At 37.2% G+C, this 15,550-nt stretch overlaps 1 protein-coding gene and 1 long non-coding RNA gene across 2 annotated transcripts; one reads left to right on the top strand and one right to left on the bottom strand.

Annotated features, from left to right (window-relative positions):
- The first annotated feature begins 1,680 nt into the window (after positions 1-1,680).
- LOC139971787 (retinol dehydrogenase 13-like) lies at positions 1,681-9,649 on the top strand. Its single transcript, XM_071978525.1, has 6 exons — positions 1,681-1,943; positions 3,121-3,261; positions 3,702-3,893; positions 4,660-4,938; positions 5,883-6,099; positions 6,999-9,649. The coding sequence occupies exons 1-6, from the start codon at positions 1,874-1,876 to the stop codon at positions 7,105-7,107; spliced, it is 1,008 nt and encodes a 335-aa protein (XP_071834626.1). The 5' UTR covers positions 1,681-1,873; the 3' UTR covers positions 7,108-9,649.
- Positions 9,650-11,026: 1,377 nt separating this feature from the next.
- On the bottom strand, positions 11,027-15,221 carry LOC139971788 (uncharacterized). Its single transcript, XR_011794483.1, has 4 exons — positions 15,063-15,221; positions 13,908-14,048; positions 12,855-12,896; positions 11,027-11,374 (listed from the first exon to the last, which is right to left on the bottom strand). It is a non-coding gene; the product is annotated as an uncharacterized lncRNA (long non-coding RNA).
- Between the last annotated feature and the right edge of the window lie 329 nt (positions 15,222-15,550).

Genomic DNA, 15,550 nt, shown 5'->3' with positions numbered 1-15,550 from the left:
ATCACCTAACTGTTTATGAATGTAAGAATGATATCACCTAACTGCTTATGAATGTTAGAATGAGATCATCTTACTGCTTACGAATGTAAGAATGAGATCACCTAACTGTTTATGAATGTAAGAATGAGATGACCTAACTGCTTATGAATGTAAGAAAGGGATCTTCTTAAAGAGATCACCTGACTGCTTATTTCTAAATCAAATGCTAGCTAATATAAGCTACAAACTGATTCCTCAATTTAATTTGTGAAATTTATTACTGTTTGAACTGTGTTCAATATACAAAAGAACGAGACGTGTAGATGACAGTTATGTATTCAGATATATGATATTACAGTTGCCCATTTATGATAATCACACAGACACTGACAGTTATGATTTGCACAAGTTCGTGTTCCTGCACACAAACATCATAACGAATGATATAACACAGAAATGTCTAATTAGTTATTGTTTTAATTCCATAGCTGATACCTAAAGCGAAAACGAAACTTGATGCTAACAATGATAATGTAACTTTCCAATTGTTCCATTGGATGCAATTAGCAAAATGTTTTCATGCCGAACTCAGATATCCGACAGGTCGAAAGGTGGCTTTATTCCATATTAGTCTTGTAATATGGTCATTTATCAAATATGTATCCAAATATAAGATGTTCGGGAGTATTTGGCTAATGTGTGTTCGATTATCGCCTATTAGAGAAACTCTTAAATGGGAGAGAATGATTTTAAGACCATGTCTATTATACCCAATACAAACATGTCGAATTTACGACCACTGTCGGAATTATCATAAGTAAACAGATTTAACAACTACAGAATACGGAATTAATAAATAAAACCGGATATAGAAATCACACGCGTGACAAATTAACGTATACGGGGATAATTAGCCTCGCGTGGTGACTGCATTCATCGCACTGCTCAAAGATATTTGATAAAGCATGTCGAATATCGCCGAATTCAACATGTCGGAATAACAATGGACATGTCGAATTTAGCCAGTGGATTCTCCAAATAACGAAAACGTGGAGCAAAATATTCATCTTTCGTGTCGAAATAAGCATATCTTTTGGTCGAAGTTTGCTTATCTATGAGGTCGAAGTTCGCATACTATGCCTAAGACCCCATCCCGATTGCCACTAAGAAATCACAAATGTAAGTGTGTAAGCGATCTTCAATCAAAACTATCTTATAGGGATAAGATACCAGACGGGATAGCGCACACCATAATTGCACTGTAAAATACGTTACTTTCTCTCCTTTTTACAATTAGCATTAAAATATCTAAGTGGTCGAAAACCGCTCATGATACCCTATGTACTTAATGCAGGCAAGACAACGTGTATGTTTTTTCCTATTTTCGCTACGTCTCGCTCGGCGGCAGGAAAGCCCTCACAGCTAGATAAGCATAGACTAGAACCTCCGCCACAATGTCGTTGCATTGGTCATAAAAGATTTCTCTATTACGTACCCTAATTATGATGGTTGGGTTTGGTTTTCCTTTGATGTAGCTATTTCACAAGGACTTTTACTTATTTTTGAATTCTAGACTGCATAAGTGGGGGGGGGGGGGAATAAGTCAGGCATCAGTATGTAAACACGTAGCCTTCTTGGATAAACAAACTAATTTTCTAGGTCAGTCGGCCTGGGAATGACGCGACAAAAACTGATACAGTGTACAGTCTGAACACTGTACAGTCTGTTGTGAAACTGAACACATGTAGTAGACCCTAGTCTGTTACTTGATTACATAGGTCTGTGCTTGGTATACACGAACGAGCTACACTGACATTGGCAAGTGAGTTAGCGCTAAGTCGAATTCATCCACAATTTCTGTTCTCAAGTTCAGGGTAAAGTTTACCAATTCAGAATGGATTTTGACTTATTCTTGGAATACGTGAAAAAGCACCCCGTGCTTATCTCCGCTTTGGTTGGGACAGGTAAAGGACTAAGATGTATGTGTAGCTTAGGGCAGTTAGGCTAAGGTAGTAAGGGTAAGACTGAGTAAGAGTACAAAGTCAAAGTAACCCTAGGCTACAATAGTAGTACTGATTTCGCCAATTGAAACTACACATCGCGAAAACATTGCCGCAACTCATACTAGGCCTAGTCATTGGAATATTTCGGTGGTTAGCCTGAAATAGAGCTTATTTGATGCTTTTTATCACGAATGTTTTATCTATTCATCAGTATAACTTGTAACTGTTACTACTACTAGTACTAGGCTAGACCTAGTACTAGTAGTATCATGCACAGTGCGAAGGTCGGACACCTAAGCCTTAAAACACCCCAAAACTATAACTTCTTTTCATTGACAAAATATGTAAGTACTTGCTTGCACACGGGTCCTTTTGGAGAGAAAATAACTAGCTTCGTAGTTTTTCGTGAAATTGGCTCTTGCTGTAGGTTTTCATGGTTAAATCGTGTACAGTATTTCTTAGGGGTGTCCGAACTTCGCAGTGTTCCGAGCTTCGCAATACTGACTATAGTAATAACTAGGGCCTAACAAAATATGTTAGAATTCATGGATCATGTCCAATTCGTCGCCGGTCGGTATATTTCACTATTATTAGGGTGTTTTGTATTTGTGTAGAATCTATTAATCAGACTTAACGATGAAATAGAAACCATTTTTGCAAACCGATGAGTTGATTGACTCATTAATTTCAAATTAGGTGTTTCATATAAAGTTATGGTTTATACCATATCTTAAAGCAAGTAATTCAGCGATCATAAGATCCCACAACTAGCGCTCGCATAAGTAGTACTAGTACTGGTAGGAGTACACTAGTAGTAGCTGCAGAAATAAGCTACTGAGTGTTGTAGTCAGACTCTAAGACTAAGAAGTCCAAATGGACAGTAGGGGACTAGGGGTATAGGTTTTGCGACAGTTGTCGAGAGACAGATATTCCAACTACTTTTATTTCATGATGATGTGTAACTCACTGTACATAGTAAGCTGTTCAAGTTCAGTCAATATTGAAATAGGCCTATATCAAGATAGAAGTTAGAATTTGCCGAGCCTAATCTCAGAAATTTTTGTATTAACTTCTCTTTCATGGCCTTTCGTGTTTGTAGCATGATAACTTTTTCATGTTCATTTTTGGTATCTTGAAGGAATTAGCCTCTTTCTGTTCAGACGGTGGGTAGCTGGAGGATGGTGCTACAGTAAAGCTCGTCTTGATGGCAAAACTGTGCTGATAACTGGAGCTAACACTGGTATTGGTAAGGAGACAGCCATTGACCTGGCAAAGAGAGGTGAGTTACTCAGATGCTGTTTGAACAGAGGGCTGACAGATGCTATCAGCACTGTAGCCAAGATCTCTGCCAACCTAACAAAAATCAACAAGGCCTACCAGTGCAGACTGCAAAAGGCTGACGAGGCATACAGTATCCCCCCCCCCACTCCCTGCAAGGGAATGGAGGGGGAGGGGAAGAATAATATGGGGGACCCAGAGACTTCTCATATGGCATATAGAGCTCATGATCAATTGCAACAGCTAGTTTTACTGACTGGGACTATATATAGTGACTATGATTATTAGTGTTAGAACTGGTGAACCTCCTTATTCCCCAATGACATGTGAAGATTTACACATATGTGCATCAATCCTTCTTCTTTGATCCATGTGAAATACAGTAGATGCTGTAGAATGCTTCCTAATTCTAATGGCATCATCAAATGTTTCATTTGCCAGGTGCCAAGATCATAATTGCTTGTCGGAGCGTACAGAAAGCTGAAGCAGCCCAGGCTGAAATCATTGAGTTCTCAGGAAATAGAAATGTATCTGTCATGGAATTGGACTTGGCATCCCTTGAGTCGATTCGTCAGTGTGCCGAGAAGATTAATAAGGAGCTGACGAGACTGGACATCCTCATTAACAATGCTGGTAGAGTATTTTTTAATCTTGTCAAATATTACTAATTTAATTGAAATTTTTATGGATTGAAATTTATTGAAATATTTAATACAAATAAATATCAGTATACAGTACAACAATTTTTACAATTCCAGGGAATTATTTGAGTACCATAGTGAAAACAAGAGGAATCTAAAGGCACAATACAAATCCTTATATAGTCAAAAGTTCTGTAATTTTCTTTTGGATAAGTAGAGCCTCTCAATCATGATCCTTATATAAAGACATCATTTGCAAAGTTTTCAGCATTGATTTGGCTAAAACCTTGGCCCTTAACATCCAGATTGATAAGAAGTTGATACAGAATGTTATGCAGAAATTGTTAAATGACTTATTTTCACATTGTGACAAAAGATATGATGATTTATACATTCTGAGCAACTTTTGTTTTGAAAACACAAATTTTCACAGAAATAATCCTTTGATTTATTTTGCAGAACTCTATTGTGTTACTGCTTAACTTGACAGCATTGCTCTTTACCAAATAAATTACTGCCAAAAAAATGACATCTCATGTTGCCTTCTTGTAACCAGGTTTTGTTTCTCCAAATTTAAATGATGTATTCATAAATGCCGTTTTGTTGCCCAGTGCTATGTTTCTGTCTGAAATCTTCCAACTAACGATGTTAAGGTCGTAGACCGTGCAATTAACCTGTAGCTTAGGGTCATCGCAACCAGGCATGCTAATTAAGTTTTCATCGGTCTGAGCGTCGTTGCTTACACTCTCCTCTTCCAGGGGTGATGACATGTCCGAGATGGACGACCAAAGATGGTTTTGAGTTGCAGTTTGGGACCAATCATTTGGGCCATTTTCTCTTCACCAACCTTCTGCTGGATCTCATAAAGAAGTCATCCCCGGCCAGAATCGTCAATCTTTCATCGTTGGCACACGAGAACGGTGACATACACTTTGATGACTTGATGCTTGAGAAAGACTACACACCCATCAAGTCCTACTGTCAGAGTAAACTAGCTAATGTACTCTTTACCAAAGAACTAGCCAGACGTCTGGAAGGTACGTGTTTTAAACAATTCCATGATGACATTCACATGAAACGGTACTCTTGCCTTACCATCATCATGCGTAGAGCTCTTTAAAGTTGTCAGTATTTGGGCTATTAGCTAGAAAATGAAGTAATTTTGATCTCTCATGTTCAAACCCCCAAAACTTGTTTTAATTGCACCCCCAAAGCCTTTTTTTCCAATATGATTTAGCAGTCTGATTTAGAACTCCTCAATATCTGTAGTACCCATTAGTAATTTGAAGAGTCCACTATTCCCAGAAAGAAGTTTTGAAATTCTCTAGTGATTTTTAACATGATTATATGTGGGCCCAATACTTCTGACCTTTGAGGGAATTAGTTATATGACTTTAATAGATATTTGAAAATTTGTAGAACAGTACTATTAAGAGTGCCGATTGCACAATTTGTATGCATTGTGAATTGTTTATTATGTTTGTAAGAAGGGTTTAATCTCTCTTGGTGCCTAAGCAGGTCTGACAAGATGGAATGAGAGGGGCTACAGTCTGGGGACCAGGGTAAATCAGGGGGCCTGAGGAAAAATGGGGGGGGGGAGAGTAATACTTCTTTCTTTTTCTTCACTTCATGCTTGATGAAAAAAGAAGACTTCTAAATGTGGGTCTGATGAAGCAATTGTACCCTCCACTCGACCTGGCTCTGAGATTCTGTCGTTTAGGACAGTCTATTCAAAATATATATTCATTAATTGAATAGACGGCAAAGAGTTGACAAGACATTTCACATTATTATTATTGTAGTTGTTTGGCGATGAATCCATCTCTTGAACAAAGGAAAGAGTACAAGATATTAGGCTTCTTGTTTTTACATTAATAATATATTGTGTAATAGCAAGGTACTGTTATATTTATCCAAACAGTATTTTCTTTACCAAAGGTTTGAAGGGGAAAAAACGAAAAATTATTTATCTTTTTAATAGGAACATCGGTGACTACCTATTCTTTGCATCCCGGTGGAGTCGATACAGAGCTGCAGAGACACGTCACTACCTCGTGGCCTTGGCTGGGTATACCACTGGCCATACTGGGTCCCTTCTTGAGGAGGTTGATGTTCAAATCGGCGGTAGAGGGCGCCCAGACCACCATTCACTGCGCCGTGGACGAGAAAGCTGGCCAGGAGACTGGTCTGTACTACAGGTGAGTGCGGTGATGGCTCTTTGATTTCATACTGCATATTGTTTGACACTTACCTTAATACTTGAATGTATTGAGATCCTGCACAGTGTGGTCGTTCAGTTGGGTTCCGGAGAGAATGTATGGGCAACAGTCAAGGGATGTAGAGTGCTACATCTGTTTGGTGGATGGAAGATGGAGGGGGGACAGGAAGTAGGCAGATTCTGCTCATTGAATTATGGGATAGGACTGAAAGGAAGTATGAATCTGACAGAGAAGGCAGATAGGAGCTCTGTTGAGTCTAGCAATCTATCAGGGATAAAAACTAAAGTTTGTAGAGTTTTGGAATCCCCACACCCCCCCCTCCCCACCCCATTGCACCTTTCTCATCATCTCTCTCGTGTTGCCCTTTACTGAATCTATCAACAGTATCCACTGTGATAGGTTTTTGTTCTGCTACTGACGTCAAAATATAAATGAAAGAATACAGCCAAAATTTAGACTGTGTTCTCTCTGGAATTCCACAGGATTTTAAAAAATTGTTGCACTGTTTCATCATCCAGTAGATAATTTAAATTCTTTTGTCAGTCAAGGCCACGTATTTTCTACTTTTAGCAATACTGTCTGGTTGTATTTGTATCTGTTTTGTTTGTTGTGTTTACATGTCATTTGGTTATACTGTGTTTTACAGTGACCAACTGGACTAAACTGCAAACTTGGTGTTTTCTTAGATCACTTCGTTCAATGTATGTATGTATATATCCCTACATATTATTTGATATACACATGTCTGTATATGTACATTATGATAAAACAAAATAACTTAAACCGAATGAAATAACAACTGTCATGTCAAATGTTATTGGATTAGGTTTCAAAGTAAAGAGTTCCGTTCAATGCATGTTTTCTTCTCTCTTCAACAGCGATTGTAAAGTCAAGAAACCCTTACCCAAAGCAGAAGATGAAGCAATAGCTAGGAAGCTCTGGGAAGTCAGTGCTGAGTTAGTTGGCTTGGAGAAGAAGGTTGAGTGACCTGAAAGGGCGACGACCTATCGCAAGAATTAGAAACGTGTGAAAAACTCTCATTTTTAGGGGAAATTTTTGTAAGCAACTTTACTTTCCATTTGCATAGGGATGTGAAACAGCAAATAGAAGTAAACCATTTTGTTTTATTCAATATACGATTGGTTACCCCATTTCAACTTGAAAGAACCAAAAAAAAATTTTTTTTTTCTTTGTTAACCTTTTTGTTACATTAATAATATGGCTCAGTTGCAAAATAAGGTAATATGCAATAATCATAATCATCAAAAAGATTGTTGGGAAAAACAGAATATATTAGATATTACCCAAGCGAAGAGTATTTGATTCTACGGAAACCTTGGTCCGTTGGTTATTCCAGTCAAAGATACTATCCAAGGTCCCACCCCATTCCTGAGAATAGAAATGATTTTGCATAAGATTTTACAACAGCTATTGTACCAAATTAAAAACGGAAACTACCTCCTGTGTTCATATCAGGTTTTTCGAAACCATTGTTCGGGCATAGTTTTCTCTTTTTTTTTATTCTTTTTTTCTTTGCCATCAGATTTTACAATGTGTAAAATTCCACGTACTGCAAAACTATATGCTTGCCTAGAACCTATCATATGTATGTAGGTTGCAACTCGGATGCATGGTTACCAAAGGGTGCTGTATTCTAATGGATGTATAATGTGTAAACTGAAAATCCCACCTACTGCAAAACTATATGCTTGCAATATTTCAGCTGCGATTTGTGCATCAGTTTGGAAGACTTAGCATTTTAGTTTTGAAACTTTCTTGCCTAGAACCCATCAATATGTATATAGGTTGCAACACGGATGCATGTTTATCAAAGGGTATCGAACACTAATGGACGCATAAACTATTATTGTTGTCTAAATTTTATACCATGTTCAAGCTCTGCTAATCAGCAAACCAAAATTCCATTCTTTGGTGCAGGGGGGGGGGGGGGGGGTGGGGGGAAGGGGAGTAATATAATGTTATCTATATCCAAGACATCGCTTTGTGTAATAACTTTGATTGCAATAAGGTTACCATATTTCATCTGGAGAAAGGAGGACAGGTTGTAACAACCTGTGGGAGGGGTCTAAATTGAGGGCTCCCCAGCCTCTTTTCAGGAAAATATTGATTCTGAAAGGTAACTCCATGAAAAGGCTACAAGATTTAAATGTTAAAATGGTTCAATCATATCAGTTTAGACATGAAATGTTACAGAAAGACAAGGTCCACAATGCCCTCCAAGTTTAGCTATTCATTTGTCAATGTTTTCATTTTCTTGACCATTTTATGAATGCCTCAATTTATCGAATGATTTTGAATCCTACCAGTGTCTTAGTAAACAGACTGTTTGGAGTTACGGAAGAATGCACAATTTATAAACATTTGAGTTTGATATTAACAAACAAATTTTTCTTGTATAAAGAACCAGCTATTTCTAACTATAAAAGTCCTGTCAATAAGTATGGTTTCATCAGAAGTCGGCCAGATCGAACAAGTCAATCAGGATTCAGCAAATCAAACAGATTGAAAGTCAGTCAGATTGAAAGAATCAATCAAGATTGAGCAAATCAGATTGAACAAGTCAGTCAATATAAATATCAAAGTACTTTCACAGCTGTCTTCCAGGAAACAAATATATATATATACATATGTTAATATGTTTATATATATATATATATATATATATATATATATTCATATATATATATATATATATATATATACATATATATATATATACATATATATATATATATCAAATATATATAAATTTCAATTTTCAAATATTGCTAATTAATCAAGAAATTTGAACATATGATAAAAGCGTTTAATAAAATAATTATAAGTAATTAAATACTAATTTTGTTATTCATTCAAGTTTGCCTTCATTTCTTGTCATAGTTCATTATCTTTAGTAGCTGCTTATTCTGATCAAATCTAACCATCCTCTCACTTAGTTTTTGTATTCATTTTCTTTTTTCATCATAATTCCTTCCTCTTGATAAGGTTTTACATGAAACGTATCCATTCTCATAATATCACGAAACAAAAATTGCTAGATAGTCTCAAAGAACTTCAAAAGATTTTCAGATTAGAAAAAAATGCATTGATTTTTACAATGACAAATAGTTGGTTTATGGTTACATTGTATTTGGTATCGTCAAGTGACATTTCCTTTTGCCTAAGTTCATGTAACACTCAAAGATAGAAACTTTAAAGAGCTGTCCGAGATGAACCAAAATTTACTGTTCAAGCTTTTCAATCTTGCCTTGTCAATCTGGTAAATGTTTGCCTCCATGATCCAATCATGTTTTTAAAACGGGAAAGTACTTAGGAAAATTTATCAGTTTTAGCATATGTCATACAGATCAAGATCATTTTTTAATGCCTTAGAAGTTAGTACTATTTGGAGGTCGCATTGTCTAAAATTAAATTTACATGGTTTAGATAGCGCCTGAGATACAGAAATACCTTGAAGTGAAAGTAATCATATTTTGGTCTCTGTCATCAATAAATATGCTTAACATTTTGCTGGTTTGTATCTTTTGAGTTTTTCCTTTCCTACTTGCTAATTAATAGTAGTGTTACAACTTTGAGAATTCACCTATTTAGTAACTGAAGTCTGAAAGTGTACCAGTACAGCAATTGCGTTAGCAAGACTCAAAAATGTCGTGATTCAGAAAACCAACTCTTTTGTTTGTGCCATGGCATATTTCAACTGGAATTCTTGGACAGGCCTGCAAATGTTTCACCACCCTCTACATCTCTGCTCTCTACAAGCTGCCTGACAAACACTTAGTATTCCCCACCCTCCCCCCCCCCCCCCAAGTTGAAATTTACCATTTTCATTAGACCACTATGCCCTGTGGAGCTGCAATTGTACCCAAGTGGAGTCTAGTTGTGGCTTTTCCTTCGAGGGAAGTTCAAGCCCCTTAAACCATTCCTTACTCAATTTTATTGTGCATAGATGAATTTGAAAAAACTTGTTAATTTAAATAGAGCTATAAAACAATTTCTCATTTTTAATTGGGGGGGGGGGGCTGGAGAGAATCATACAATTGCCACTGAAAACTGCTTTCAAACCACAGCCTCTCCTTCCCTCTCCCATATCCCCACTTTCAGCAATTCACTCCTGCCAGGTACAGTGCTGGAGAATGAGAAAAGCTACTGCAGGCATTAACCTTCAGTGTTTCATATGTCTAGGCTTAGCCAAAGGTTCCATATGAACAGGCAAACTCAAGGGGTACATCTGCAGACTGTTAGAAAGTATTGCACCCAGGTTAGGTGTTGTCCATGTTTGAAAACCTAACATAATGGTAAGTTGAAAGCGTCTGCTCTGATATGATGCTACAAACTATATGAAATAAAGAACATCACACCAGCTGACAAATTTTATTCATGTTTGCACTGTCAATAAAGGCCTGTCAATTGAGGATTTGAGTGAACTAAAAAACTTCGTCAAAATGTTGCAAAAATATATCAATGTTGCCAAAATGTATCAATGTTGCAAAAAAGGGAAAGTCAGTTCTGTTCTGTTATATCACCTGTCAAATTCATCTGGGAAAAAATGATAAACAATAATTGTTGAGCTTTGTGTGTTTCTTAAATGGATGAGATGTTACGTAGCAACCACCCAAAACACATTAAAATGATGACAGCCAGAATTGTAGTTTCAATATATCAGTCCAAAACGAACTATTTCGTTATTCATTTGCACATACATATTACATGGAGCACTGAGAATATTGTTAAGGTTGTTAAGTCACAACCCAGAGCCAAATGAAGCTCGAGTAAAGCTTGAAATCTTGCTTGAAGTTCCATGAACTACCCAACACAGCTGCAACTGTCACTTGAAAGTGCTCATGTTGAATCTTCAATACAACTAAAGAGAAACAAGAGGCTCAAATTTAACTATTCATAGAATCTTTATTTCTTGACTAATGTTGTAAACTGTGAAGCAAATCCATGACAAAAGAACTGACAAGTTACATCATATATGACACAATGCAAATCATAAATTGAAAAATATTGTGGCTGTGAATGAGCCAAAATGAATTATTTTTGTCTTCAGTCCATTACAACAGGAAAGAAACTAGGATATTACTATCTCAAAAGACACTAGCTCATTGTATCTGCATATGCACGGCTCCCAAGTTCAAAGTTCACTTCAAAATGATTACACGAGTTACTTCTATCCTCCCACCAATGGTAGAGACGGAGAGAAGCAGCACCAGGCCCCTTCATCAATGATGACCTGCAGATAGAAACAATTTTTGTTTTTAAGAAGAAGCATTTCCAGTCAAGGAGAAGCAAACCGAACCAATATCATGGAATTATGTGATACAGATAACTGTACCTCCAGTTCAAATCGATCTTACATGACATTGCGCCATCAACCAACTTCAGTTTACATTTCTTTCAATCAATCAATCAATCAGAAGACATTTTATAGCGCCAAAGTCAACAGAAATTGTTCAAAGGCGCTAAATGTACCATAGCATGTACAACTAAGCGTTGGTCATTGGTAACTTGTCACACCTACACACCAAAGTGTGCGCAATTCTCCTGGGGCACCAAAGTGCACCACAACCATGTGTCCCCCGGGGGACTTCCCATAGGGTACAACTACAAACCGGCGCACGCAACTATATTTACAAGTTACCTTGCAAGTTCCCATTTATACACCTGGGTGAAGAGAGGCAATGGAGATAAAGTGCCTTGCCCAAGGACACAACGCAATGATCTGGCCAGGGCTCGAACCTGTAATCCTTAGATCACCTGTCCACTGCCTTAACCACTTGACCGCAAACCACATTGACACGTATCTCTCCAGGAATGCAATTGGTATCCTCGGGCAGTGCTATAATTACTACACATAATGGTCAATGATACCTGTCGTTTCTATTCTTGAGTATAAGAGATTCCGTAGCCAACTAGTGGTCCATGATTTGCAAGTCAATCTAATAACTTAGAAATGATTGGTTAACCTACACCATAGCTCAGAGAAGCTTACTTTTTGTGAAGCCAAGTCACAGGTCAATTTTGCTCAAGTCAAAAGTCATTTTACATTTTAGCACAACTTAAGTCAAGTCAGAATTCATTTCATTTATTGTAAGTCAAGCCACATGGTTAACATAGCAGCAACTTACCTTGTGCATACTATGTATACTATGTATACATATGTGCATACTATGTATACATATGTGCATACTATGATGTAAGCATATCAAAAATGGACGGCTTAGTTTCGTTTCAACAAGGCACCTCGAAGTAATGACAAGTCTAGGTAGATGATGTGATTCAGTGAACTTCAGTTGCAAAGCAACTGTATGTGACATATCAATTCTACAAGAGTAGTCTTGCATGATTTGTCACAGTGAAAACAGCTGGGATGGTTTCTTAGATTGATTAATAACAGTCCTAGTGTCCAAAATACTCAGAATGCCGGCTAGAAATTGTCAGCACTTAGAGATCAATTGTACAGAGCTGCTCTATCCCATTGTGTCATTAAAGGAGCTTTCTTGTAAACTTTTACAAACCCACCAGGTATTGCATTTGAATCTGAAAATTGTGTCGCATGGACGAAGACCCAGTCACGAATGTTTCAAAATATTGAACTTGCTTGCTGTTGGTTCAATGAAAACTTGAATAATAAATATACAATTTAAGTATCAATAATGTATCACAAATTTATACCAAACTGTGCAAGCAACAGTTTTTCTTCAAAACCTTACCTGAGTCACCTCCCATTGCTTGTTTTGCACGTTTCTCCCTCACTGGAAGAAAAGAAAAGGCATTTGAAATTAAGAAAATATTGCATCTTCAGAGAAGAATGCTACACCCAAGGATAACCTCTGTTAACATCAACAGACAAGACAAATCTACATTCTTTCAGCAACTATGGCCAATCTTTGAAGAGTCAGTCTGGCAGCCTTTTGATGCACATTACATTTAGTATCAAGTAGTTTGATATGACTATGCACCTACAACAGAACAGAACCATCACACTTTACAGGAAACTTAAAAGTAGAATACAGTATTTCCGTGGGACCTTCTAAAGTCCATAGGGCCTAACGTACAGTAGGTCCGAGGTGTTGGCTCGATCTCAAAAAGCAAAATTCCCCTGACTGCTGAAGGTAGGATCCTTGAACCCTTATGGAAAGACCAGAGGCAAATCATGGACTTTAAAAACCAGGGGGTGCTGCCCTGGGGTCTCTGAAACCAACCTCTGTTTAGGAGTGGAAAGGGAGTGGGGCATTGGATGGCAAAACTCCTGCAATTCCAACTAGATTTGGTAACTTAAAGTGCCTTTTGAGCTTTGTGGTCAATTTGAAAAACACAACCAATCATAGTTAATAAACCTCCTGGGTTTGATTACCAAATGAAGGTTACTGAGGGATTCTTTATTGAGTTTGATCCAATCCTCTACACTTTGATAACCAGACACTTAACATAGTTTACTAAGCACATACAAAGAACAAATTCAAGATGTTCAGAACTTTGGAGTGTTACCTCATTGTTTGAACATAAAAAAGATCCTCAGTAGTTTAGTTAATGCCCGACATGAACAGTGTAATGGAATTTAATTGTTGTACAGCAATCTAACAGTAATAAAATCAAAGCCAAAGAGTTGCTGTGAAGTTAATGTGACAAAAGAGCCGTTTTATGCCAAGTCACTAAGTTCAACATAAGTCACATTTCTGGAAATGTGAGACAAGCTAAATATTATCATGAAGTTTTGTCTTGAGGTTGAAAGAATAGATACATGAGATAGAAGTGTAACTTACATCCAATTATTGTTGCCTTTGTCATTAGGTAACCTGTAAGTACTACACAAGGTATGAGAAATGGTCCGATCTGCCTGACATACGGGGCCAAAGCCTGCACAGGCCTTGATGGCATAGCTCCTGCTGGCATCGTGCTTGTTTCTGAAATAAGAAGCAAAAGTGCTTGAAAAACCTTTATGGTTCATTTATATTTCACTTATATGTATTGTACAGGGGTAAATGTTAATGTTATATACAGAGATCATTTCAGAAAAGTGCACAAGTCCACTAAGTCTCCATTCTGGGTGATGAAGAATTGCAGTGGAACAACTGATTACAGGCCTTAAATTTGAGAACGACACAATTCTTATGTCAAAGAAAGTGTAGTTTTAACTTTTAAATTATAGTTTTATGATTGAGGCTACTACGCTGCACGGTGAATTGAGGTTCCAACTGATGGGTACTCAGTTTTCTACAGTTGGAGCATAGCATGACAAAACTAATGACACATACCCAGAACAAATGTTAGTCTAGCGTATGTAGAATTGGTTGTTGCAATTAGCTTAAAATTGTTCAATTAAATTCATGTGTATCACGAGTACCCTGTTGAATTGGTAGTTTCTGTTGGTACTATACTATAGTGTAAGACTAACGTTGATGTTAGCCAAACATTCCTGTAGCCTGTAGGTATATGAAGTTGTATTTTGCTTTGCTGTCATCAAGTTCTGATTGAGAAGCCCTAGCCTACAGCTAAGTATACAATGTCATTAGAATATCATACTAGCCTAGGCTCAGTTAAGCTGTTTGGTATCATCATATGTTTAGGTATCTTTCGCTTAATGGCAAGGATTTTTATAGGCTAGGTATAGTTTCTACCTGTTCGCTATGATTTTACACGAATAGCGATCGATACTTTGCTAAGTAGGACTCCTTGGAAATAAAACTACAGTACTACTGAAGTGTAGGCCTACGTTTTGTAACTAGCCAATGCCTAGGCAAAGACATTACTGGCTCACGTTAGGCTAGGGCCTTCATTGTAGTACCCTAGAAATAGCCTCCAAAGGCTGGTAGTTTAGTAAACGAAGACACAGGATCTGCTTACATCCATTCCGTTCGACGCCTTTTTATGATGAGAAGGATAATCATGAATCATGAGTGATACTGAGTGTGCCTTACCTTGCGAACTGTAAGTGGTGTTGGTGAAAGTACAGAGGAAACCTAAGGTTGGTTGTGTAAACGGTGCACACTGAGAAACCTAGGCCTAAGTTTAGCCTGTTATTTAACTGTAGTCTGAACCATGATGTATTGAACAGGGATTCGGTACGCAGTCGAGGCCTATATTAGATGGCGCTATGCTACTTCGTGAAACGTGATTCGTTCCAGCGATCAAATGTCAAAATTATTTGCATATTTCGATTATATTGCTACATGCTGATTGTACAATTGATGTTATTGCAATTGCAATATATCTTACAATTTTGATAATTAACAAATTTCAACTACAAAACAAAATGGACAAAAAAGACGAATATGTATGTTATTGTCAAACTAATTACGAATTGGCTGGAGTAAGTTGTCTAAAACATTAGCCCTGGTTACACGGTAAGCCATATTTACAATATTTGTCCAGTTGACAGTTGTAAATTATAATAATATCATATCTT

Source organism: Apostichopus japonicus, chromosome 8 (genome assembly GCF_037975245.1).
Source record: "Apostichopus japonicus isolate 1M-3 chromosome 8, ASM3797524v1, whole genome shotgun sequence".
Lineage (NCBI taxonomy): Eukaryota > Metazoa > Echinodermata > Holothuroidea > Aspidochirotida > Stichopodidae > Apostichopus > Apostichopus japonicus.
Note: the sequence above shows the minus strand (reverse complement) of the source record. Positions and strands in the feature narration are given on the sequence as shown.

Excerpts from the sequence above, each read along its gene's own strand:
- LOC139971787 (XM_071978525.1), top strand. The coding sequence starts at position 1,874 with ATGGATTTTGACTTATTCTTGGAATACGTGAAAAAGCACCCCGTGCTT. Across the intron at positions 3,262-3,701 it reads CATTGACCTGGCAAAGAGAG|GTGCCAAGATCATAATTGCT; the intron begins GTGAGTTACTCA and ends TTCATTTGCCAG. Across the intron at positions 6,100-6,998 it reads GAGACTGGTCTGTACTACAG|CGATTGTAAAGTCAAGAAAC; the intron begins GTGAGTGCGGTG and ends TCTCTTCAACAG.